General features: G+C 43.3%; 1 protein-coding gene across 1 annotated transcript; it reads right to left on the bottom strand.

The window, feature by feature from the left end:
- Window positions 1-5251: 5251 nt before the first annotated feature.
- Window positions 5252-13153, bottom strand: LOC129383145 (uncharacterized). The gene is made up of 4 exons (XM_055067460.2): window positions 12903-13153; window positions 10295-10353; window positions 8951-9040; window positions 5252-5517 (listed from the first exon to the last, which is right to left on the bottom strand). Exons 1-4 carry the CDS (start codon window positions 12967-12969, stop codon window positions 5395-5397), a joined length of 339 nt encoding a protein of 112 aa, XP_054923435.2. The 5' UTR covers window positions 12970-13153; the 3' UTR covers window positions 5252-5394.
- Between the last annotated feature and the right edge of the window lie 14653 nt (window positions 13154-27806).

Genomic DNA, 27806 nt, shown 5'->3' with positions numbered 1-27806 from the left:
GCGACGCGGTGCCAAGCTGACAGGCATCAACAATATTCACCACCGACATAAAACACGCACAACGCACTGTCATCGATGATGTACTGCGCACTCCTATCAAAAACAAAGCGTTGACTGTCGCTGGCTTATGCATATATCTTCTCGGGCTGAGATGGCCCCACAGCACGGTTTCATTGCCTGCATTGTGGCGACGTAGCGCACAGTAAATAATTATCGGCACGTCACTGTAGCTGCTTGCAAGGCGTCGATGCACCGAGGGTGACGACGATGCTGAGGAGTGCGTATCGCAGCAGTCATTTGAGATGGCTGCTCTGTCATCGGTGATGTATCGGTGCCACAACGTCGTAAACACGATCAGCGTCCGAGAATCGCTCGCTCTTCTAGACCCAGTGCAATGGCATTTCTTCATCACAAGCACTGCGCACTCAACAGTTCCAACACCTTCCTCAGTTCGAAGTCTCATTTCATAACCGCACACAAGAGCCCTCACCTGCCAAAATGCAATTGCTGCGGTGTCGTTACGGTATCCTTCTGCGATCGCTGCTGGCTCCAGCATAAGTAATCCGCAAGCACCTTGGTGCGCACAAAACACTCATATACTGCGTACATGCGCTCAGAGGCACTTTCACTGGGCAAGCGATGACAAGCGATGAATTGTGTCGCTGGGAAGCACGCACTTCTTCGCAATGCATCGCCGAGGCTTCGCGCACAAAGATAAACTGGTACATTTTTACTGAACTGCGTAACTACGGGCACCACGGACCGTCATTTCGCAGCGACAACCGTTGTTCCCGTATTTATGACTAGTGTATCATTTTTAGTGGGTAAAGCAGGGGCCTTAAAGCGCCTACGATGAAGAGCCGTACCGCGGCGCTGCGTTTCTATTCCCCTAATAGAGAAAGAGTGGTGATCACTGACATTATTGAGAATAGTACTGTAGCGCCCCTAGGTGACTTCTCACCGTATGAACTGCCTCGGTCGCGCGACCCGCTTCAATGTATCCGCTTCTAAGCTTTCGCCTCACTGTCGCCACTCACGGCAAGAAGTGCAAAATTTAATAATTTGCTCGATCTCCGTTTGTCATCAGAAATTTCTAGCATTCAAAACGAAAAACAGACACTTAAAGAAATAAAAATGTTCGTTATTTTATTTGTTGTATTTTAACGTATTCGTTTGAGCGAAAGCGTAAGTGCAAGAATGCGCCGCATGTACCCTGTTCGTATTCGATGGAGGATAGAAAGATAGTCCCCGAAAGTGGAGGCACGCCCTTGACGCGCCCGCGAAAGGCGTGGCAAGCGGCTCACGGCAAGTGTGCAGACAGACAGCGGGGCAGTCACGGTATTGCTAAGTTGCGATAATCCGTTGATAACAATACGCGGCGCTGGCGCGTTTCGTTGTGCAGCCGTCTGCGCTTGAAACGTGAAAGCAGCGTCCCGCGCAGGGTGCGCTCATGCTGTCGTACGCGGCTTTTTGTCTACGTATTTTTTTGCCTGCAGCCTTTGCGCGTCCCGCGCTATCTCCGTTCACTGACTGCCGTCGAGCAAACTCGGGTAAAACTCGGGTGAACGAGAAACTCGGCGCATCCTGCATAGCACCCTTGGTCACGGAATTTTCCACGGTAAAAACCAAGCGCTTGGTGTCGAATGTTGGTTACCTATTGAGGTTGAGGCCAAGGTTCAGAATGAACAGCTCAGGAGCGGTTGGACTGTAAGATGATAGGTTGTGCACAGTGGTGATAGTCAAGCTTCTCGTTGACGTCGTGTGTGGAAAACGGAGGCGATCCAGCCTGTTCTTGCGGGTAGCTTCTCTTGATGAGACTGTTGTGCTGCCTAGAAGTTCGTGTGCTGTTCGTCTGTATATTGTCTCTTACCGATTTATTGTAGTTAAAGAATAATAAACTGAAACTGAAAGTAAGATGCTGGAACATTCGTCAAGGTAACGGAAAACTCCCAAAAATGACGACGAGAGAAAAAGGGTTCGTTTTGAGCCCTCTTATCTTTTCTTTGCAATCAAGTAACCTGGCTTGAAAAAGCGAGCGTTCAGCCTTTGCAACAACGCTTAGGCTAAAATTCAACATGACGGGTCGGCCGAGGTGAAGGGAACGAAAAATGGAAACACGAGACTTTGAAGGCAGAAATCCAGGTGCTCAAGGAAAAGTAGCGCCGAATTTCAATAACGATAGCTTGGCTTTAAGTCCGACGAAGGTTAATTAGGTCAAGAGTTCGACAAAAATTTGTCTGGTTGAGAGCGCTCGTACTCAAAGGTAAGAAAAAAGGCGGAAGCCAACAAAAAAAAAGAATAATAAAGAAGCAAGGCGTTTCGGCTCTCATATGGGGGCCTTGTTCACAATACAAGAAAACAAAAGAGGGAGATGATTGTATACGTGTGAGTAGATGGTGCAAACAGCGGGCATAAATTGAATTATGGAGTTTTATGGGCCAAAACAATGATTTGATTATGAGGCACACCATACTATGAAACTCCTTTTTTTTCAAAATTTCAAGAAACAAAACTTTTCATATGAAACCTTACCTCAGGAACTAAAAGCGATATCAGACTTCTGTAAAGTGCGCATAATAATTTTTGTAAAGCGGACATCAATCATATATCGTAGGCCACCCAGGTATGTTCCATTAATTTGTATATGTAGCGCCCAATCATTGTACCCGTTTCCAAGATCCAAACCCGTTTCCTGCAATTGTACCGAAAGATTGATTGATCTAAATTAAAACTATAGTTGCCGTAGTCACTGCAATTTCTCTCTCAGAGACAGTAAACCTTTCAAATTGGTTCGGCCGTTTTCTCATAAAGCATTCACGCGTTTTAAATGTATTTGAGTAGCCGCCGTCAGAGATAGGCCCGTGCTACAGCTTCCTCTTAAACAATGGATCATGCTGGTTCTATTCGAAAGCAATGGAAGAAACGCCTGACGTATACGCAACCACGTGGCTACCCTGGTGTAGAAATAAAAAAAAGAAAACCACTCGAGAAAATCATATATAACGGAAGCTTCGCGGAAGCCGTAATTTCGCCGAGAGACATCTCTCCGGAATGCCGACGAGCTTCCTGGCCACGTGTCTAGCAAAATTGTGGATTCATTGCTAGTAGAGGAAGTAGCTGGCCCTCTTCGAGATTACGATGATACATAAACGCACTCGCTTCTATGTGCTAGGTGACGCGACGATCCGAAGGTGTGCTCATTTTTACTGTGTTTTCTTTAGTTGCGCGCCATGGTTTGCCTTATGGCGCGAATTTCGAACGCTTTAAGGTCATCACACCGCGTGGTGGCTACAAAACGAAACTGAATGAAATGTCCCTTATTGATGGGGATGGGCATGTTTCTGAGCGTTCCCACCATGCGGTGCGCCATACATTTCAGAGGGCACGCGCAGGATTTGGGGCAGCGGCGCTGCATGGCATGTAGGGTTCCCAGGAAACCGGAAAAAAGTACACGACTCAAACATGCAACGTTCCAATGGTGGCAATGCGATCAGCCTATCCACTGATAGAATGCTAATGCACTACTGCCGATAGTCATCGCAAGACGTGTTCGGCCACCGCTTTTTTTCAACCATACTCTAAACGTATATTCCTCAGTTGTACTCTTTACTTAATGCTTAATGGATCAGTCCACTTAGATGATTTCTAAAACTTGAATACAGCTCCCGTGCTACCATTCGGCGCCATCTAGGAACAGCAGGGGAAAGTTAGCAACTTCTATTTGCACTGGTGATCGACGAGTTGCTCTCACGGTAAATAAGGCATGTTCATGCTTAAAAACGTATTCTGCTTGTTTTCATCCCTGAGATGATGAAGGCTATATAGTGAGCTTAGGTCTGCAGTAACATTTGTATGGACGTTTTTGGCATGGTTCCTATTTCACAAATTGGCGACATTGCAGCGAACTTGTTCCTGGGCAAGTTTCTGCTTTGGTCTACTACGCGTCAACTATTGATTGTTCACATCAGACAAATGCAAATGTGAAGAATTCTATGCGTTCGCACTGCAGTGAAAGCGTGGCAATAAAACCGAGCATCGAAAGATCTCGCAAATAAGGCGATAACGTGACTGCCCCGTCATCTATCCACACACTCGGCGCGAGCCACTTGCCATACCTCTTTCGTGCTCGTAACGGACGGGTCTCCTTTTTCGGGCATTTTCTGTCTATCCGCCGTCGAATGCGAGCAGTGCAGACGCGGCGTATTCTCAAGCCAATTCTGTGCTTTCTTTCGAATACGCTAAAAGGCGATTCTTTTTACATGTATGAGCATTTCTATGCTTACTCAAAAGGAAAAATGGCACCTCAGTTCGTCCATCCTTCCGTCCCTTAAGACAATCGCTTTTGAGATGGGGCGCTCAGCAGCTAGCGAATTCACCTTCGTGCTTCTTCATGCTTCAAAGCGAACGAAGCGGCGAGAACAAACCGCTCACGAAGCTAACAGCAATCGCCATTCCCTTTGCCCCATTCCAGACTATTTCAAGATTCGGTGGCCTTGCGTCTCGCCTCAATGCGAACTAAGCGGTGATAAAGACAGCCAAGACGAAGCTATCAGCATTCACTGCTCTGTGTCTCCATCGCTGATCGCTTTCAAGATAGGCTTCACGCGGCTGCGCCATACGCAGCCGCCATTCATGACCATTCCATGGATGGATAAGGAGCTAAAAGGGGATAAGGAATTCAAATGATGGGAACACAATGAGCGCACCTGGCCCCTCTACCTTCAGTAATTTTCTTGCGGCATCCATAAACTTTGCGCCGCCGTCCAGCGCAATTCGTGTCGTCGCTGCGCTGTCGCTTATAGTGGTGCGATCAAGTTCGATAACTTTCATAATGACCCCGGGCTGAGTGGAGGTGAGCGAGTGGCCTAATACTTACGGTTACTTAAGCGACTCCCTGAGGAGTTCATGCTTGGCTTTGTTTTCCTTATTGAAGCGATAACAAGTGAAAGAAGGCACCAGCGGCTTGACCACGTGTCTTCTTTTTTGGCCACCCAGGAGGTAACGCCCAAACAAAAGATAACGTAATGAAACTGGGGGTGTGCCAATGTTTGAATTTTATGCTTTCATAGCAGAAGCTTATTCATCTGAGGTCATCGTAGAGCTCGCAGAGATTCCGTACTTTGCCAGAGTCGGGTCATCTTGCGTAGTACCACACATTTCAATCTCAACGTATGGCTGCGGTGCCAGAATCTGGTTCCAACGGCCAGACCTGATCGTACGGCGGCAAAATTTGCAGTAAAAGAAAACGAACTCCAGAGTATAGTACGTGAATTTATTGAGCAATATTGTCTGGTTGCATGTTCTTAGACAGGCACTTCTGTTTATCACTGACGTGCGCACATGAATCCAGGGATTCTCATTTTCGCACTACTGCGCTTGCGTCGAGTTAGACTGTTAAGTGCTCACAGCTGCCGAATTCGTGGTGCCTTCCGACTCATCTGGTGGGCAGGGGAGCGGGCGAGACAGCACGCACGTTCCCTTTTTGCAAGCAGTCACTTCTCGTATTGCCGGAATATGCTGCAAATTGAAAAGAAATGAAAGAGTGAAATTAATGCTTTCATTTCCACGAATTTAGTGCTGGAGCATCATAATAAATGCTGCTCCTACAGTTTTGTTACATTTTACGTTTTATCCTATATCTAAAATACCAAAATGACAAAAAAAGAAAATTACGATATAGGCTTCAGCCTATGAAATACGCAAGCTGCGCACTATTTAGAAAAAAAGCAAACAGAAATCCAAATTAACCGCATTTGGCAACCGATATTCTATGGACCAAATCTATGACAGCATTATTCAAACGGTCCCCTGTCTTTTTTAGCGTTTTAAGCCGAACCTCGCAAAATGGTAGTTGCCAAAATGGCAAGCGGCCGTAGTTGCAAGAAGCTTTTTCGTCTGGCTTCCGCATCTCTTAACAAATGTGAGCCGGCGTTAGCATTACATTGTCTATATGATTAAAATTTCGAGAAACAACTGCGCGTATCTTGTTTAATGCAACTCGAAAGAACAACCAAAATGCGCAAAGATGAAAGAAGGAAAAAAGGGAGGGGACGCGGCAACAAAAGAAGAGAGGAGGGGCAGGGTAGAATCGACCGTTTCCCTTAGAAGTTTGTCGAAAAATTTGCCATGAGGCTATTAGGGTAGTTCTGATGCCGCCAGCGAGCACGGTTTCTAGATGTAACTCACATGATACCACTGAAAAAATAATTACGCGTTCTATGCGAAAGAATCTCCTTAAGTTAAAACAATTCAGCGGCACCAGAACGACGGTAGCGAAGCCAGCTTAAGCTCGAACGTCTTCGCGCAATACGACATCTGTACTTCATAGAATGAGATTCCCCAGGCGCAATCATGACTTCACGTCTGCTCTTAGAGTCTTCCTATATTTGATCGATAGCCCACGCGATAAAACGAACGCCGCGTAATCTTCCCGAGACATACACTCACACTCTGTGCCATCTGACGCCTAAATAACCACACGCTCTTGTGCCCCTCTTCGTTGTGAACAAGAAACGCATATATGTATTTTTTTGTTTCTGTCAATCTTAGGCGTGCGCTCATATTATTTTGATCATGAACTAACCTCGCTTAACCATTGAGTTGTTGAACATTTAATTAACACGAAAGAATTTATGACGTCCGACGTCCAAAGAATCGCATGCCACTTTTGTTTCATTTACACATGGAAATGGGCTTGATAATAGATCAACCAATTATTAAGGATATTGCCCTGAACGCTACTTGAAAGCTGTGGGGCCCATTTTTTAACTTTCCCAAATAACAATGTTGCCCACTGTGCGGTATTTTATAAGGTCGTGTTGTCACCTTACTTATTCTCACGCTAAGTGTTGTGTAGTATGTGTTATGAATATATATACGTAATGATTGAAATTACCGGTAGTGAGATTGTGGTTGAGAAATGTTTTGATATGTCCATAACAAAAAAAAATCAAATGACATCGTTGTGTTGATTCTTTGATCATGCAGAGCGCGAAGTGCATGGTGAATTCTTGTTTTGCATATTGTAAAAAAAAAAGAGCCGTCAAGTGCAATCTCTGAAAGACTTCTATTCACGTACGAATAATTTCTCGTATGATGCAAACAATTTCTCGCCAAGATTATGTGGAAGAGCCGGGTGGTTGAGGTACCGGAAAAACGGAACACATCATCGGGCCGTATAACGTAAAACTGTTCCAATATGTTTTTATTCCAATCTCCTAACGTCAAATTTGCGTAACCGCCGACGCAAGCATCAGGCAGTCACCCACAGCGTAGTCTGAACAGGCCAATCAAACGCTCTGCTCGTGCATACGAGGTCACTTTTCTTTGCTTGAAAAACGAATAACATTGCTTACACTAAGCAGCTTGTCTCATCTAATTGACGCACAAGAGGCGAGGATCACGCTCAAGTGGAGAGGGATTCGATGGGGCCGAGCCACTGCATTAAAAATCGATAACCGAACAAAGAGGGTGAAGTGGGCGTCTGCGAGTGGTCCACTTTTCCTTACTTAGCTTGTGGTGGCTGGTTGAAAAGCGCGGCGGCATGCAACGGAAGATGGAGAATAGCGCTAAAACGGATCCTCAGCAAAGAATAGTTCGCAGAACGAGGTCGTAAGCGTGCTTAAAGTGCTCGAAAACGTTACATGGCAACGAAAAAGCTTTTATTTTAACCAAATAAACCCGTGCTCTCCGGCAGGTGCGTGTAGCCAGTGCCTGAGCGATCGGTAGCAGCCAGTTTTTATTCGTTTCGGAACACGGCAGCCTGCGGCTATCCCGAAAGAAAGTGAGCTTTGTTCCGCATATTAATGTGTCCTTAACGCACACATGACACTTTGACGCATTGAGTTCTTGCGGTTTTGTGACGTTGCGTGACAGGCAGGTGAAGTGGACGCAGCCCGAAAGCTTTTCGCCAATAGCCGAGGGCTAATGGGGAAAAGGCGTTGAATCAGAAATAACTATTTTTCTATTGTTCTGTCAAATCATGCATAATCAGTGTGCACGCGTCATATCGGATGCGAAGCTATCGTGGTTATCGCGACGTCGCGTGACGGACAGGTGAAGTGGGGGTGGTCCAAAAAAGCTTTTGACCAATCGCAGAGGGCTGATTGCAGAATTGGAATAGAAAAGTTTGGAATGGTGTTGCGTTATAGCGCCTTACATTACTAAATGAAGCCAGCGCTGCCATAATCTTGTGCCTCCCTTCGTCCCCACACCCCACCCCATGGCACGATCATCTCAATTTTCGCAATTATCATGCAAGCTTCTTGCATGTCTGCCTGTGTTTCTTTTGTCGTTTTGTGGAGGAGTGCTTTTTCTTGTTTTTCAGACTATGAGGCAGCATTTGATTCTGAGATATTATAATGACCAGGTAGCGAACGGAAGCGCAGTAGGAATATTCTCATCATCACTACGATTTACGCCTCTTTATGAGCTTTACGAGGATGCAAGCAATTGACGAAGTTGAGGGATAAGATATTGAGGAACTTACAATGCCCTCTGGATACCTAACCTCAGCATATGCGAAAACGGCACAAACATAAAGCAAAGCTTCGATAATATTTCTCAATTATGTTGCCATACTCATTTATTAGTGCACGAAAACTAGGATCGTAGTGTGGAAAATGTAGTCTATAATATATAGTTTTAGGATATTGCAAGCAGTACCCACACGTTGGCGTACGCCAAACACCGGGCATCCAAAGGGCCAAAGCGAGCTGAAAACAGCACGAAGGATCCACAACGAAGCTTGCCTCCCACGAGGCTTCAGTGCAGTTTGCGTCGCCTAGTCTTAAACTTTCTAATAATGCTCATTAGCAAGAATGCCGATGAATGTATACATGTGTCGTAATAACAGCGTCAAAGCTGTTAGCTGAAGGACTGAAGTGGATGCAATTACGCAGAGAGAGTTCCCCAACACTCGTCATCTTCGAAGAATGGGTTGTGAACTTACCCCACATGGGATACCGTCCGGTTCATCTTCAAAGCGAGAGGGATCGTCCTTGCACCTGTACGTGCAGGTAAGCCTGTACGATTCCTGCGACTGCACGTACCAGAAAAAAAATATGAACGTCGATTGTAAAATATTTTTCGGTAACATTTGCTATTCAGTACATTTGTTTTAATGTATAGCTAAATAGGTTTTTATTAAATGTTGAAATTTACAAAAGCAACCTTCGTTACGCCGTTTCCTGCGTGCTTAATGTTGCTCACGAATACAGTTAAAAAATAACAAAACAGGGAAAGGCAGTCTGATTTTTCAGAGCACAGCTCTTAAGCGCCTTTTGCGGCGAGCATTGGCGTAACCGCGCGAACGAGCGCCGCGAAGAGTGAAAGTGAACGCAGAGCGAAGCGGGAGATGAAGAAAGGGCGATAGCACAGGATGATGGTGTAGCGGAACTTTACGGCGGAAACCGGAGGAGGAGAGGAGGGGAGACGGCCTGCGCATGAGCAGAGCAGCCGGCGGCTTAGGCATCAGCGTGGGCGATCTCATCTGTGTTTCCAAGGGTGGGGGGGGGGGGGGGGGTAAGGGCAGGCTGCTGTGAGCTGGGCAAGGCTACGCTTGTCCGTGTCGTCAGCTGCTGATGTGAGTCCGCAGTACCAACGTGTGTGATGGGGATCACAGATTCTGCAAGGGGCGATGGCGAACGGCTACGATTAAGGCTATATGTGACACTCGCTTTAAGTAGTCGCCGCTGGTAATGGTGGCACGTCTTCGCCGCGACGAAGGGCCGCTCTTGTCGCAGATGGAATAGAGGCGAGGGAATCGTAGTGCCTCGCAACAGAGGCTGTGCGGCGACGATGACTACGATATTGGGGCAGAGTTGCGCACGTCGTCTGATTGGATAAAAAGCGCTGCATGAGCGGAGGTCTGTCTGCATCGCGTCCTGTGAATCGCACCCACGTGTCGCCCACGCGCTGACTCTCGCGATGTTCCATTTAGCGAGGCAGTCGCGCCACGTTTCGCTTCGTTTGGAACGTGCCGCATGAGATAGATTGTCCACACCACCCAATATATCGCGAAATAAAAGCAGAAGAAGAGCTCGCTCAAATTTTGCATTATGGAGTGCTGTAATCACCGGTGAATTTTTTTGGTTATGGTACACTTGAAAACACACGTGTTGTCCAGATGTTTCCGGATCGATAATCTGGTGTGTTCTATTACGATAACTTCGTAATGTAAAGAATTATCTCTTAATGGGAGAGGAGGCATCTTATATGCCATATATTTATTAACCTGGTTAATTTAAAGCTTTCTGGGATTCATTCTTTTTGCTTTTTTCAAGGGAAGCTTTACCGGTGGCAATGGAACAAGCCTTTCACATTTGTCTTTTCCGGACTGGCCCTTGGTTTCATCTGCGAAAGAGAAAAGACAAACAACAGGCGCAAGTTTTAAACCGTTCTTGATATCATGTTCCTTTTTTATTGAAAGGAATAATAGGGGAGGTTTGCCGCTTTATGACGGCAACGGCTACTCATAGTCACTTAGTAAATGAAACAAATATGCGCTCAAAGGGTGTATAAGGTCACAAAATATGGCACCCAATAAAACACCGTATAAATAAACACTTTGCAGTTCAACAGCACCTAAGTCGCAAAGTTTTGTGCATGAGTTCAGTACACATACACATACGCATAGTCACTGTAATTACACAAGTAATTACACTGCAATGATCAGAACAGAACCAATTACAGATAGCGTAAAAATCACAATCACCGCTTAAATCAATTTTCAACAAAGAACAACATTTATGTCACTCACTTAGCTTATTAGGATAAACTGAAATTGATTATTTCCCCAAAATGCTGGTCCGCTCGAGCAATTTTTAACGCAAGAAGTGTTCTTTTCTGAAGAGCCGCTATTGACCATCGACTAACAATCTTTTTTAGAGTGAATGGTCTTTTATCTAAAAGTAACATTTTCTTGCAATTGCTTTCGCTGTGAATCATATTTAGTGCACTCGAGCAGGACATGATGCACATCTTAGTCTTAATGGCCACAAGAACACTGTGGAAAGAGCCACCTTTTATCCTGAATAAAGATACCTTGTAAATGCAGTGCCAAGTCGCATACGGTACATTGACGTTTCTAATTTGCTGTTTTCTCTAATATTTAAAGGAATTTATAGGTTTATGCATTGGTCATAAAGTATCACTGAAAATTCTTAGATTCCTGATCAAACCAGGTAGTTTTGTTGAGATGACAAGATATTTGTCTCAAGAGCAGGCGGACTTCATTGCGAAGAAGAGGATCACTCATTCTCTTTGCGTTATTGTGCGCCTCACTCACATCTGCGTCCGATGCAGTGTTACAAGGAATATGGCAGTGCCCGGATATCCACTGAACTGCCATTACGCGATTCCTTGCGCTTACGTTTGTGTGCTCTTTGAGTCTCATACAATGGGAAAGTTCTCAAAGAATTTTTCTTATTCCTCCGTAATAATGCGAGAGCGGGTCATAAAAAATAAAAATGTCATAACTACATAATCACTAATTTTTATATTTTCGCCCGACTTACGTGGGACACCTTGTATACTGAAGAGGTTATACAGTAGTTCTTTCACTAGCAAATCCTATATGAATTTTTCCTCTTCTGGTAACGTAGTTTGTTTATAATATTATTTCATTTTCTTTATTTTCCAAGAAAGTATGAATGAAATCCATTTCACTATAATATCAAATTTCATGATGTAGCTCGCAGCGAATAAATACTAGCGGCGGTATGTACACAACATCTTTTTTTAATATTTGATATGACTTTTGTATTGACCTAATTCAGTTCCGTTTCACAGCATTTGCAACCTAATAAATTACGCAAATAGTTAGCGTAATTGTGGAATTGCTTGCTTTGTGCAGTCTTTTCGTCGTTATCGTAGTTTCAACCTGATCAAGTTCACAAGCATAGCAAGCGGATTATCATTATTTTCCACCTTCACTTTTGCGTGCTTTTACATTCACCACAATGCATTAAAGGAGCAACGGCCATCTCTTTAAGGGAATGGAGAACTTCCTGACGTAGAGATACTTCTGATACTTCTGATCCACCAAGTTCGCTCCTAATCCCAAAACGAATGAAATTTCACTGACAATGACAGGCGAGAAAATGCTGATATAATGTCAAAGAAATGCACCCATATATATTTGATGTTTAGGTGAAAGCTTGGAGAGTGCGCAAAAACGGTATATAAAAAAGGGAGCCGGTGAAGACCAAGCGCAGGAATAATGTCTCCACGTATTCATGTACGTAGCTTTACATTTCTAATATCAAAGCAGGAAACTCTATTTCCGTACTTTGTTTATTGTTCCTTTCGTGCAGGCGTTTGTTCACTTTATACATTTTTGCCTCTTCTGTACGTTTATATCAGACTCCCAGGCAAATGTGTGTCGCATATTTCGGCGGAGTAATGCCATTTGTGCAACAATTGCACGGCTCAATTATTCTGAGAGCAACTATATGGAAGAATACCGTTGCAGTTAACGGCTCAATTATTCTGAGAGCAACTATATGGAAGAATACCGTTGCAGTTAATCTGTGAAGAAACATGTGCGTAAAAGCTCAACTCATATTCTTGAAAGTAATTTGCTCAGCTTAATTTACGACGCATTATAAAGGCTTTTTCAAATAGTCAAAGGTTTGCTGTGACGTCTGTATAACTGCGACCAAAATACTGGCATGTAAGTTTGGACTACTGCGTCCTCTTTTGGGCTTTGGTAAGTGACAAAAGGCGCCAGTAGGAAATGGTCCTTCACGGACTCTCCGGTGGACTAGTGGACACATAAGCCTAAGTGAAGTTACTACCTATTTCTCGTTGCTATTGAAGGAGTGAATGCATTCATGAAATTCAAGCTTAGTAAAGCACTTACGCTATGGAGAAGAATGGATGAGTCTAATAAATAGACATACCTTCAGAAGAAACAGCGAGGGTTGCGCATGCCGCAATGACTAGGATCGTCGCTACCAGAAACCTCATCTTCGAAGTCGTTTCGTCCGAACTTCAGGAAGCAGTGAATATAAGGGCTGCTGGTCTCCTCATTTTATATAGATCAAGAATTTAATGTTATCCATGCTGCCGGGAGAGATGGTTCATCAAGTACTTCAACGTGTTTCCGTTCGGGTTAGTTGCCCAACCGGTGTTTCTGCCTTTTGGATTGGTGGACAATGGCATGTGAAAATGGCCCATTTTTCCGTCGTGCAATGTCTCTGTGATGTATAAGAGGGAACTGGAAATCACAGGAAGTGATAGCGAATAGCCTATGACGTTCTCAAGTGTCACTTATCGAAGCCATTTCCGGCCATGCTTTATCTATTCACATGTATCAGTCACAGATTAGCTGCTGTGAAGCCTGCTATGAGTACTACATCCCAAAAGCACAATCACATGATTACATAAATGTTACTTGAGCAATGTGTTCAGCACTGTCTTTCTTCTGCTGCATATGGCCAATTTACCTTCATCAGCAAACATTTGCTGGCTTCATGCCTCTTCTTAAAAATACCGTGCGCCCCAATATGAATAAGAATAAATTGCCGGTGTAGGCCATGACTGGGAAAAGCGCCTTTTCATGCTGATGACAGCGCTCAAACTTGTAACGCAGCATATGCATTTTGATAATGTGTTCGGGTGTGACAGTGTCATGTTTGATTGTCTAGAAAGCACATGCGTAGTTTGCTAGCACCCTTAAACTCTGAATACTGCATCCATGCGCGCTTGAACAACACAAAACTAGTTGGACTTTATTTTGACAATGAATGAAATATGAAGGATTAAAGCAAGCTTTAGCAAATTATGCGATTCTAAGTGCCACCTCCACGATGGCAAAATTATTTTTAAATTCCACAGTTTGTCGTTATATTATCATTTATTAAGTTATTTTTCCCCAATTAAATCAAAGTGGTGTGTTTTTGGACAAGAAATCCGGTAACTACTTGTAGCGCCTTTCATAAAAAGCTTATGAAATATTTTGGTTTAATGTTTCCTTTACCCGGGACTATTGCCAACTCTTGCATTGGTGTGTTTTCCACAAACAATAATTTTTTCAATCTCTAAAATATGATACTGCCAGGTAACATCGTATGAGCGTATACTCCGAGCACAATGCACTTTTCGAAAACATGGCTGAAACAAGAAATATGAGAATGTAGTAATTAAGCAGCACTTCCTGCACTTTATGTACTTAGATGCCATTGAATTCAGTGTTGCACAAGAAGTTAATATCTATTTAAAGAAATAATAAATAAATACAAAATAATGGAGAACTGATTTCACAATCACTTTCGGTGGTAATGCGATCAGTGTCTGAGCAATGTACCTCCACACCGTATTCCTCAATTTATATTTACTAAACTACTGCATTTATCATTCCGACACTTCGGTTGTTTCATCTATTCGTGTCGTAATCTAGTATCCTTCCTTGTTGCATTAGCGCGTACTTGTCTTAGTTTGCCATTAGGATAGAGCGTGGCGGTAACTGCCCGACACCGTTACACTGATGACAATGAAATGGTGAAGAACGAATAACGCCGATGGAACGACAAAGCTGGTACGAGGACAACGACAGGATAACAATGAGATGACGGTTTTTAAATGGCGAGAATGGTGTAACGATGCCATGAAGAGGCAACATGAAGATGGCGACATGAAGAGAATGGAATGAGGACGAGTTCATGACGACGATGGCGAGACAATGACGGTGTGGCGGCGACCAGCCGGATGACGATGCGGTATTGAAGACGATGGAACGACCCCCATAGCAAGACGACGATGGTATGACAAACGAAGCGTGATAGCGACTGTGTGACGACTTCGTAATTACGAGGATGGCATGACAATGGCGGCACACTTATCATCGAATGTTGACAGCCTAATTATATAGAATGCGAAGAAGGAATGATGTTGATAGATCGACAAACGCGCTTTGACGACGACGAAATGAATACATTGGGATGAAGTCACTGAAATAGTGACCATAGTAAAACGACCATAGTATGACGAGTTTGTGAAAACTAGTGCGTGATGAAGACTACATGACGAGAGCTGGATGTTGAAGATAGATCGACGACAATGGAACGACTACGAAGGCATCGCGACGATAGGAATACAACGAATGCGTTGTCTGTATGACTGTATGATGACGACCGTATGACAACGATGACGGGACAGCGGCAGGACGACAAAGTCGTGATGGTGGATGTATCACGCTGCCTTTATGGCAAGGCTGGTGTGATGAAAATGGCGCAATGTCTACGGCATATTGAGAGTCGGATGACGCTTCAGCGACAACGATTGCACGACCACGACGGCAAGATGATGACGGTATCACAGTGAATGTATGATAGCAACTTTTTGAGAACGATTCCATAACCACAGTGGTATGACCACGTTTGAAAGAGCACAGGATAATTGCCGTGCAATCTCAAACATTTGGTATCGATGCAATGACCAAGGAGGCATGACGAAGACGGTATGACTACAATGGGATGACGTTACGAATGTTATGATGATGATAAAACAACAGCATAACGACGACAACTGCGTGATGATGGCATGACGGCAATGGAATGAGGAGCACTCGGATAAAAAGTTGGAATGACGCCGATTGAACAACCGCAACGGCATCACGACTGTACGTGAACGAATGCATGACGACGAAGCATGGACGTCGATGGAGTCACAGTGGAATGATGACGATCCACTGACAACGAGTGTATAATGGCAATGGCGTAACGATCACAAAGCCTGTAAAACGAAGCTTGGGGGACGACGATTGTATGACGAATGTCGACTGACAATTATCTAATGGTGAACACGCAATGACCACGACAGCATCTAAACCATAAGCACCTAACTAGTTGCCAAAACTGTTAGACAACTGTATCGGCTTAGGAGGCTTGACGATAGCGGCATGAGGAGAACCAGATTACAAAGCGTGAATGACAATAGTGGAAAGGCTATGACGGCATAACGCGCACTATTCCGTGTCTACTTGTTTGGCCCCTGGGCTGGCGTAAGACTAGATAGATAAACAGACAGACAGACAGACAGACAGACAGACAGACAGACAGACAGACAGACAGAAACAGACAGACAAACAGACAGACAGACAGACAGAAACAGACAGACAGACAGGCAGGCAGACAGACAGACAGACAGACAGACAGACAGACAGACAGACAGACAGACAGACAGACAGACAGATAGATAGATAGATAGATAGATAGATAGATAGATAGATAGATAGATAGATAGATAGATAGATAGATAGATAGATAGATAGATAGATAGATAGATAGATAGATTCTTTGTAGCTGAAATAAACGAAGAAAGGAAGTCTGAATGAATACATAAATTCCACATAGAACTGCCAAGTTTGACGTAATAGTTCTGCGGAAACCCGCAAGGTGGTGAGAAGTAATTAATAAAGGGAAAATCAGACATCCACCCATTCGTAGGAATTGCGTTTCTTTCGAGGAACCCGTATGGGTTCCCTTTGTAGCCATTGCTACGAATGGGTGGATGTCTGCTTTTTCCTTTATTAGAACTGCCAAGTGTCACTATATAGTGCATTCCACCTAACTTTTGCCGAGCTCTTGAACGAAAAAGAAACACTGAAAAAACATGGTGCAAGACACAAAATGATGAACTCTGGCATTCGCTTGTCAAAGGACTCACGACTGTACACCATAGGTTTGATAATCCTATCTTGCGCAAAATTTTTCAATAATTTTGTTTTGTAGTTGAAGAGCTTGCCTAAAGTTAGCTTCTACATCCCATCTTTATATCACAGAACTTTCATTCAATAAGTTATTCTTTATACATACGAAGGTTTAGAATTGAGCGCCGAATCCAAAAACTTCACTAAATCTTGCAAATTTCTTGCTCCTATTTAGCACAGGCCCTCATGACCTGCGATATTCTGATATCAGTGGTACATTACGCATTTCTAGCTAGACTATAGGCGTATATGTCATTCCAATGCGGACATGTCTCGGAATCCAAGTTAGCTTCAGTTGATACCCTTGACATACAGCTGGAGCATATTTTTGGAAATCTAATAACATATAGCTCATACCTGCAAGAGTACCACAGGCTGTTTATCGCTGACTTAGAGTTTATCATAATACACTGAAAAAATATATATAGTGCCTTCGTTGTGTGCATCAAAGGCGTCGGCGCTAAAAATTGTTGCATGTGTAGTGAAGTAAATGAAGAAAACGGAACAGCATTTTATATAAGTGCTATCCGAGATATCAGTGCTTGTGCTTGGCCCGCACCACAAGAATGTGCATTGTTGCTGCATGGCATAAAAAAGTACAGCAGGAGCAACCTCAAGATTACTGTAGAAGGTAATGAGATTTGCATTCGAGCAGTGTAGCGACACAGCGTATTCATGAAATCCCTGTATCTGTAGTGGTCGTAGCGACATACAACAGTATCATGCCTCTTTGCTACGACACTTACTTGCCATTTCCGCCCTTAAGCATGAAGGCATGATGACTATGTGACGTTCACGTAGCGGTGACGATGGATGAATGCGTCAGATTGTTCTTATAGTGCTGAAGCAAGGGCCTTTGCCAGGTTCTGGCAGTAAATTTCTGTGGGGTTCAATTGTTTAAGGATGTCACCTCTTCCTCATCGGGAGTTTAGACATACTTTCAAAGCATCTATGCATGGTTCATGCGGATTCTTGAGTAGTCGGTTCTGGATTTAGTCTCTCCTTGTTGCGAGTCAATCCGTGAATGACTTTGGTCACCTAATGTACTGATATTTGCCGATTAAGCTGAGGGCTCTCCGCGTCGGCGTAATTAGTCGGTGCGGTGGACGAGTTGCAGCCAGGCATGTTTACGTCCACTTCAGTTCTAGCAGTTGGTTGTCCGCGCCTTCGTAATTGTGAACTGCCTACTGAGGGGTTTGTAGTGACGCTAGACTGCTTATTGTCGGATCTAGTAGATGTTTCAGCAGCGCCCACATCTTTGCTGTGCTTATGGTCGCTTGCATTATGCTGCATGTCTGTGTTAATTCGTGTCTGGTGAGAGCGTATGCATGTGCCGCCAATTCCTCCGTCAGCCTGACAACCCTGATTTTCAACTTGCTGTTGTGCTTTTGCTTGCGCCACAATTTGAGAAGGCCGCGTCTGGCATCCCCCGTCTGTATAAGCCTGGAGCCAACCGGAGGTCTTTGATCTGTTTGCTGTGTCTTTCTAGGTAATTTTGCAATGTTCAGACCCACTGTTCTATGTCGTGTATCTACCCCGCGTTTGCTTTTATTTTGCTCCCATCTTTCGAAAGCCTCCCCATCCTTGATGGTTGCTCGTAGAAAGGTCCTCCTGCACTACTCACTGAGTATCGTTGTAGCTATTGTATAGTGATCACCACCAAAAAAGTTGTCTAAATTTTTCCTCTTGGCTAGTGGCATCTGTAGGTTAGCATGTGGTGTGGGCACATGTTCCTCGATACGCTGTTCCATGCCTCGTGTGTGAGTTATAAGGCCCTATAACGTAAAACTATTCCAATATGTTTTTATTCCAATCTCCTGACGTCAAATTTGCGTGGCCGCCGACGCAAGCACCGGGCGGTCACCCGCAGGGCTGTCTGAAAAGACCAATCAAACGCTTTCCTCGTTCATAGGAGGTCGCTTTGTTTGCTTGAAAAACGAACAACATTGCCTACACTGAGCGGCTTGTTTTATCTAATTGGCTGACAAGACGCGAAGAGCACGCTCAAGTGGAGAGGGATTCAATAGGGCCGAGCCACTGCACCGAAAGTCGATAACCGGATGAAGAAGGTGGCGCCGGCGTCTGAGATTGGTCCCCTTTCCTTTACTTAGCCTGTGGTGGCTGGTCGAAAATCGCGGCGGCATGCAACGGAACCTTAAGAATGACGCTGAAATGGATCCTCAGCAATGAAAAGTTGGCAGAATGAGGTTGTAAACGTACCATAAGTGGTCGAAAACGTTTTATCATGCGCAAATAAACACATGCTCTGCGGCAGGTGCGAGTAGCCAGCGCCTGACCGATCGGCGGCCGCCATCTTTTATTTCTTTTGGAACGGGGCAGGCTGCGGCTGTTAAGAAGAAAATTCAGTGTTCATTCGGCATATTAATGCATCTTTAACGCGCACACGTCACATGGACGGGGTGAGTTCTTGCGGTTTTGTGACGTCGCGTGACGGGCAGGTGAAGTGGTTGCAGCCCGAAAACTTTTGACGAATAGCCGGGGGGCTAATGGCGAAACAACGTCGAATCAAAAATAACTATTTTTATTTTTTCGGCCAAATCATACATAATAAGCGTATACACGTCATATCAGATGGGGAGCTATCACGGTTTTCCTGACTTCGCGTGACAGACAGGTGAAGTGGGGGTGGTCGAAAAATGTTTTGGCCCATCGTGGCGGGCTGATTGCAGAAGTGGAATAGAAAAGTTTGGAATAGTTTTGAGTTATAGCACCCATAGTGTCGGTTAGCTTCTAATGCCGAATAATTTCATTCCTGTCCATGGCAACTAGGGATGCTGCTCTTTGCGGTTCTGAGGGCCCAGTTGGAAAGTTAATCGAATCTGTCGCGCTGCTGCTCGGGCGAGCTACGCATATTTAGTATGAATGTGCTTAGCACAACTCTCGGTACAAACAGGATTTCCGCATGGATTGTGTATTTTGCTGCTACTGGAGGGTCGCCCTGCATGTCTCTGAAGGCCATGCTTATGAAAGGGGCAACCTGGACGCCGATCGGTGTGCCGTAGGTATTTTTTCCTGTAAGGGCAATTATTGCTCCTCTTTTCTGCAGTGCTAGCGCGTCTGGTGGTGTTTGTATGTTGAAGGTATTGTCTAACAAGTCGATGTTTCATTCCGTATGATCTGCAGTTACATTAGATTTATAAGATTCCATTAGATTCTATGACAGCCGGGCAAGGTAGCATGACGTCACGGAACAAAATGCAACGGCATTTTGCTATCTAAGAAAGGTTGGAAAAAGGTCTCAACGACCTGGCTCGCCCACGAGGAGTTCATAACTCGAAGGATCGCTCAGTGGCGTTGAATTGGATATTAATGTTCTTGCATTCCCAATTCATAAGAAGTGCTTAGGTGTCCTAGGATTTTTTATTCTTATAGCCTAAAATCTCACTACGGGCCATATGCAGAAGGGTTACAGTAAATAAAATGGGCGTTCGTTAACGCCAACACTAATAATAAAAACCGATATACAATAAACACACTAGTATAGAAAAGAAAATATAATAGAAAGCGGTAAACATGAGAATTGCTATCCAAATACTTAGGTAGAATGGAGTATTCAGCTCATGCAACAAATCTTTCGTGGTTTACTGCGGAGACAACGAAATGTGGTAATTATTCCAATTGCGTACACAGCAAGAAATCGTGGTGAATGCTTCAGAAGGTGAATACGTGCGAACTGTGTTTGATCGTTGCCATTATGATCTAGGCGCGGAAGAAGGCGGGGGGCGGGTCGTACATAAGGCATTTTGAATTTTGAGCAATGGTGATGAAGCTTGTTAAACTGAGATAGCGCCAACAGCCTGCGTTTTTGAAATAATGGAATGGTAAGCGATGCTTTGACATCAGTGCTGCTGGAATATTGTGAGTAATTTCTTGCTAATAATGGGTAGCCTTGTCTTGAACAGACTAGTTTTTTTTTTAATGCAGTGCATTTGTTGTCAATGGAGCAATGGAGCAATGAGGAGAGTTGCATGCGAAAAGTTTGGCGCGTCGGATAGCTCGACGTAAACCACGTTTAATGAATCTCAGTGCTTTGACTACTTTACTAGGTATTGCGCCAATACTGACATTACATGTGGAGTAAGCAGAAACGTGCGCGCTTAAGTATTTTCACAAGAAAACTATTCAACAGGCATCGAAATTATGACTTTAATGTGCGTGAGGGCAAGTAGCAGTCATTGAAGTTATCGCTTTTGTTTTAACATAGACTTGTTTCAATTTTAATTTGCTAATCACAGCAAATGGCAACACTGTGAAGGTCCTTTTCAAAGCAGTACTGACGTCACTGTGAAGAATCGATCGGCAGACCACACAATCGGCAGCAAATGTATGAGTAGTACACGGTAGATTAATGCTTGTGTCTTTTATTCAACCGAATACAATATCGGTTCAAATATTCCATCTTGTGGTGCCCCGCATTTACCTTGGGATAATGAGGATGAACACTCATTTAATATAACAAGCTAATAGCTGTTACACGGAAGAAACTGGTTGTCAAGCTGGTAACATTTCGCGTCATGTTAAGTTTGGCTGGTTCCATTAATAAACTGGTGTGATTGACCCCATCAAGACACACATAAACACAGTGTCACAACGACATCGTTATGGCACGGGTTGGCAGGAGGAAAATGCTAGAAAACGACGACCCTTGCAGACGCAAGTCAGCCACGGGCATTGGGTGTCCACATTAGCTGTGAAGTGGACAGCCGTACAACATGCTTTCGCTATACTACAGGTTCTCGTAACCATAACCCAAATAGCCAGTTTTAACAGTTCGTACAGCTGTTCGCTGCCCAGCGGGCTCATTACATTTTCAGTGCATCAACAATAATTCGAACTGGGCCAGTTGTGCGGGGGGCGGGGATGACTTTATTACATTCAGTTATTGGCTGACTATAAACCCAAAAATAAAGATAACTTCATTCGAGTGACATTTCTAAATGTGGAAAATTTCATCTCAACCAATCATATGCTAACGATTATGGCGCATATAAAGTTAACAATATTGAGAAAGCGAATTGAAAATAATTATTGCTGCTCAAGTATTTTGTTTCCTCACAAAGTAAAATGCCTATCCTTGGGGAATATTTTACTTCTTTTAAATACAGTGTGAAGTCAATGAAGCAAAAGTATCTCTTGGCTATGGGGAAAATTCAAACACATCCTATGGAAACTAAGGAAGAATGTTTTGATCGGTATTGATGTGTAGTATTGTTTATTTGTGTACTGCGTTTTGAATTCATATAAGGCCACCTACGTGCGAACACTTGCAAGGTAAGTTGCATGCTTCATGATCATTGAAAAAGACGTACGGGCTTTCTCTTCATATTCATTTTTCTAGAAAATAATGGCTTTGTCTAGATTTTTTTTCTTTTGTGCTGCAGCTTTCAGTAACAAGTTTGTTTACACAGGCCATGTTAGAGAAAGCCGGTTTTTTTACTGTGGTACTGGCACCACGACAAATAAAGAAATTCGAACTTCTAGCATCATTTATGGAGAAGTTGCGCGATGAATTTCATAAGTTACTGCGTGAGTAGCACACAAGCGAACAAAGGAAAATCGCACTTTGTATGCCACCGCAAACGCCATGGTTGCGTGATCCACTCATAGAATTTGAGGAAGGCAAAATTGTCTCCGCTTCCGTTGGACTTGCTTCGGTGGGGTCTTGGGTTAAGGCGTCCGCCTCTGTGGCGGCGCTCACGAGCTGGCTATCAGTGCTGCCTTGAGTGGAGGCTGTGTAGTCACTGCGTAATGCTATCTTTCCAGTCATTGGCACCTCGGTGCTGGGCGCTCGAGCTGTGCGATACTGAGTATAGAGTACAGTTTCACTTACTGCTGCCAGTTCGGTTACGAATCCGTCATCCTTAGTTGTAACGCGGGCTGTATGAACCATATCACCGGTAGAAGACACGTCACGTGGGGTATTACCTGCAGACGCTACACGTGCAACCGTCGGAAACGTCTGTTCCGGGCTGACTGTTGTCGAATATAATTGAACAGCGTCATTTTGCGCTTTCCTAACATCGTCACCGCTTACACATCTTCCACTTCTGCAGACACCTGCTGTTCGTATGAATGCAAAGAGCTGCGTAAGAGGGAAGGGGTGGGTAACAAAAAAAAAAAACATTTTCAATGCTGGTATTCGAAACGAAATGTATAACATGCAATAGAACTTGCAGTACAGCACTGAAAAGCATATATAAACCTAAATTTGTTGTGACAGAAATCTACAAATTATATGGTAAAGAGAGGCTCCTAAGTGCAGAAAGGTAAATGATTGTCCATATTCATTTAGTTTTATCTCGGTATTTCTCATTTCTGTTGCAACATAACAATTATGTTGCCATGTGCTTTGCGTTCCTTGATTGTGCGTTTTGTTGAATGGTTGTCATTAATAAAACATAAAGTGTTTCGGGAACCGTCATTTCCCCTGTCATGTATACTGCTTGACACGAGGTCCAAATATTTTGCAACATGAGTTGAGCACGGTGTAGTCTGCAGAAATCGACTGTCTACGCTGCTGGTTTAAAGAACACGGCCTGCAGGTACAAGTGGCAAAATTTTATTCTCGAAAGACGCAAGTAATGCAATATCTTACTCAGAAGCTTAGACAAAAATGCGTGCGTTCATCTGCATTACCTACGACGAATTGTCGCAGGCACTATCAATAACTTCATATACTGGGGTATCAATTTTAATGGAAGCATATCGTCTCAAAATGTGCTTTACCAGTGCGATGATAGTTTTTCGCCTTTTCGCTCGTTCACAACTTCAAAAACTTCATAGTCGAGTAGTCGCTGTAGTGTCCGCTTGCGAATTTATAACATCATTCATTCAGCTACTTCTTAGTACTGGTTTCCATGCCATCGTTGCATTAGTAGAATTGTACATGGTCATCGCAAAACTGAAAAGCCATTCACGAGATTTGTAGTGCTTCAGTATTAGACAAAAATTTCTCTTTTTTATTTCTCTCCGATTCGAAATCAACATGCGCGAGCAATTCTGGGCGCATTGCCCATGTTCTTTTGGGACAATTTCATGACCTGTAGCAGCTCGTTGCGGTGACCCACTGAGGTGTCGAATCCGTCGTCGCGCGCTCTTACTGTATGCAATTGAAAGTAGGTCGCTGAGACATAATATACGGGAGTTGAAATGATGTAACAAACCCACAACATGATGTAACAAACCCACAGGTATTTCATTCCTTCACGTGATGAAACCAAAGAGACTTGAAGCACCACAGGTCTTAATCTTGCCGCACTCTTTATGTGCTCAGTTGTGATTTCAAAGAATAAAGACATCAATTGTCGTTGACGAATATCCACGCACTCTTTGTAAAACCACAGAAACTGCTTACGCTGCCTGCGTCCGTCCTCCTCCAATGCCTAAATTGCAACGTTGGAGAAAAAATTTGCAAGTAAAAACGTAATTAGGCAACCATAGCGAATCAGCCAACGGACTGCAGCGGCTGCTCAAGCATCTCACGTCCACCGCGCTAAAGTTCTGGATAGATACGAAATCATCGTCGCATGGTATAAATCCGATTTATAAAAAGTTGTCTCTGGTAAATAGGTTACGCTTTGTATTTTATTTCTGAGTCCACTGGAGCAGCGTAACGATACAATGATAATTCTGCGATAATAGTTCACGAAATAAAGTAAATAACTTGCAAGCAAATGGAGACTTCTCTTAGCCACCTGTTGTTATAATTGGCGGTTAATTTATTTCTGTAACTGTTTTCATTTCTTCAAGCGGGCTGCGAAACCGCCAATCGAAACAAATTAAAATCGCACCTAAGTTGTGAATGAGCATCTTACGCATTTTCTAGGTTATGCCTGAAGAGTTTCCACCAAACACGTGGGTAGCGTTTTCAAACGATCGATCACTTTATCTGTTCATGATGGTTCTTGAATGGCATCGTGGATGAAATATTCTTGTAACTTCCTTTCCTTTGAATTTGGAGTGCAAAAATGTGCTAATTTATAATGACTCATTTTTTTTTCATCTGGCCATCCGAGTGTGCAAGTGTCTCCAGCATGGCAACAATTGGAGCTGAAGAATATATATTCATTTTTTGGATTGAACAGCTGCAACTAGTAAATGTATTTCGACATGCAATAGAAGTAGATGATTCTGGCGGGTGCTTTCCTGAAGAATTTTAGGAGCAGGAATTTCTGAACAGTTTTCTCTTCTATAAGGGCACTTCTTCGCCAAGCTGTGTATTGTAAATTAAAAAGGAACAGCGAACCGCCTTACACAAAAGAGTGCTATTTCAAAGCAATATGTCCATAAGTTTGTATTAAGAGGTTGACAATTACGAAAGTAAAACTAGGAGAGCCACAGATCAAACTTTTTATTTCAACGTCCGGGCGTGCACGCTGGTGCGTCTTTGTGATTCTGCACATTTAGAAGCATTTCCCGTGTTTGACCCGGTGGGGTGCAAAATTTGTGAAAAAATCTTAAGTGTTAACCCAGACTCACAATTATCACCAATTGCCCATATGAATGTGTGAAAAATGAAGAAAAGCTTATATGAGGCAACCATTGGAGTTATTCAAACAAAATTTATTGCAATTTGAAAAGAGCGACATATTCTTATGACTATGGAGCACAACTTTGATATCTTGCATCAAATTGCTACAGAAATTTCAAAATATTCCTAGGTTAAAAAAACAAAAACATAAAGTTTATGAATTCGTAACTCTGCAACAAGATCACATATTGCAGTTTTGTTAAGTGGATTTGCTATAGCACCTAAAGCTGGCAAATTTAATATAAGAATTTAGAATGTCAAATACTTATAATCTTTGTAATGGTTTGAAAATAGTCCTATATTGTGTAGCACATTGTGTAACACATTGCTTTTATCGCACTTAAATTTGCTATGATATGGCGGTTTGTAAAAGTGTTATAGTTTTTTATTGCTGATTTCTAGCGTTGTGAATTTGATAGACGCGTTTTCTTACATTTAAAGGTTTTGAGAATTCGCGGCCTAAAAAATAAATATCCCTCCTACCATCACTATTGTGCTACTTTTAAATGCATAAAACGTTACCAGAATCGTTGCTATGGTTGCTTAGAAAAGCAATAAATCCGTTGAGATGTCTGTATATATAGCAGCTCCTGCGATCTTACTTATTCTTAAGTTCAGAATTTTAATCACATGCAATACGATGCGGTCTATCATTAATAACAATATCTTAACCCCGCGATCGCCGTTAAATTCGACGGTATCCCTGCTATCTATTGCTGGAACTGCACGACCACCGTCGGGTGACAATCTTTATTTCTTATTTAATTTGGGTGTTAAAGCCAGATACCAGGGTTAAAGGGGCTTTTTTTGGAATTCTAGAAATGTGCTTCTTAAATAGAACTCAACCTACTTTTGACTTTATTGCCTGTCTCCGAATAGAAAATCGTGGTTTTGTTACATAATCATGCTTGTCTCAATTTCCAATCTCTCGAGACACGCATAATTTTCATCGAATACTACAACCTATGTCATGTAATTTGACAGGGTAAAATACCGCAAACGCAGTATAAAACTTTCCTCACAAGGAATACCGTCAGGTTTATTCTCAAAACGGATGGACCAGCCTTTGCACATATACGTGCACTTGACGGTGCAGGTCGGCGTGGACTGGCAACACAATAAACAGGCACTTTTGTATAAAATCAGCACTTAGAATATAAAAGTGCGATCGGCTCTTCTTTCAGTAATACGTACACTACTTTCAGAACAAGGTGTTCTAATTGCCGGGACGAAGAGAACATTGGCCTATCACTTTTAATGACTGTTGAGTCGAGTCCCAGTTGAGGTTGTTTCTTCATTGCATCCCTTATAAAGAAGTATGTCACCTGAGGTCGAACTTGGATTACGGATACGGATGTTAGATAACGGAAAGCGGATTGCTCCAGTTTATTATTTGATTTCAAGGAAAAATTCAGCAACATATCGTCTGCTCTGATTTTGTTCCCAAATATTACCCGCCGTGGTTGCTCAGTGGGTGTGGTGTTGGACGGCTGAGCACAAGGTCGCGGGATCCTATCCCGCCCACGACAGCCTCATTTCGATGGGGGTGAAAACACCCATGTATTTAGACTTAGGTGCGCGTTAAAGAAACCCAGGTGGTCAAAATTTCCGGAGTCTTCCATTACGGCGTACCACATAATCAGAAAGTTCGTCGGCAAATTTTTTTTGTTCGCAAATATTGCATTTGCTGTTCACGTATCATGCAGCACAAATTCACTGGTGTCCTCGCTTTCTTATTCAGTGGTATTATTAGTGGCCTGTTATGCCAAGGCAATCTTTCTTTAATCTGATGACTATTTGCGAAAACGTCCAGATATAAATTTATTCACAGAAGTCACTGAATACTTCTAGGCTGCCGCTGCTGGATCCGTCGTTAGGCGAATGGAAAAGGTTGTTTACCTTGCTATATATGTTTAATGGTAGCGCATTTCTCCAATTTTCACTGTCCGCTTACTTTTATTTTCCTCCTACTTGAGTGCCGCTGGCGCCCACGAAAGGTTCATAACATGTAATGCAAATGCAAATGGCTTCCTTTTTTTTGTCGCCTTATATTCATTATCAACGTTTTTTTTTGTAAAACGGCATTTCATGCAGGAAATCATCATTCATCCATATAATGGCCTAAATCATCCTACGTGAACAAAGCTGGAAAGTTTTGGTGGGGCTATGTGATCAGTGCAGTCACGTGATAATCCTACGTGACCGCACTAAGCGAATCATGCACAGGCAGTGGCGGTAGAGCGTGGGCATCAGGTTGATGGCGGCTGGAGGAAACAATGCTGTTACCTGGAAACTTGTTATCTTGGAAACTTAAAGTTCACAGCTACTAGCGAGAGCTAGTAGGAACAATGAACGGCTAGCCACAGCCACGCTAGAACAACGAAAGGTTGAAGAGACAGTTTCAAGCAGCTCTGTGGTGCCTTTATCTGGTATAACATATAACGTGGCCAAAGCACCCTCTAACGTACACTGAACAGCATTCTAAAGGTTCAATGTGCACGTTACAAACCCAATTTCAACAAAAAGACACGTATAATTATTGCA

The sequence above is a fragment of the Dermacentor andersoni genome, chromosome 3 (genome assembly GCF_023375885.2).
Source record: "Dermacentor andersoni chromosome 3, qqDerAnde1_hic_scaffold, whole genome shotgun sequence".
NCBI lineage: Eukaryota > Metazoa > Arthropoda > Arachnida > Ixodida > Ixodidae > Dermacentor > Dermacentor andersoni.
This window is presented reverse-complemented; position numbering and strand designations above follow the sequence as displayed.

Coding starts and splice junctions, on each gene's coding strand:
- LOC129383145 (XM_055067460.2), bottom strand. CDS start 12,969: ATGAGGTTTCTGGTAGCGACGATCCTAGTCATTGCGGCATGCGCAACC. Junction 9,041..10,294: donor GGCTTGTTCCATTGCCACCG/GTAAAGCTTCCC, acceptor TGGTACGTGCAG/TCGCAGGAATCGTACAGGCT. Junction 5,518..8,950: donor CGGACGGTATCCCATGTGGG/GTAAGTTCACAA, acceptor TTCAATTTGCAG/CATATTCCGGCAATACGAGA.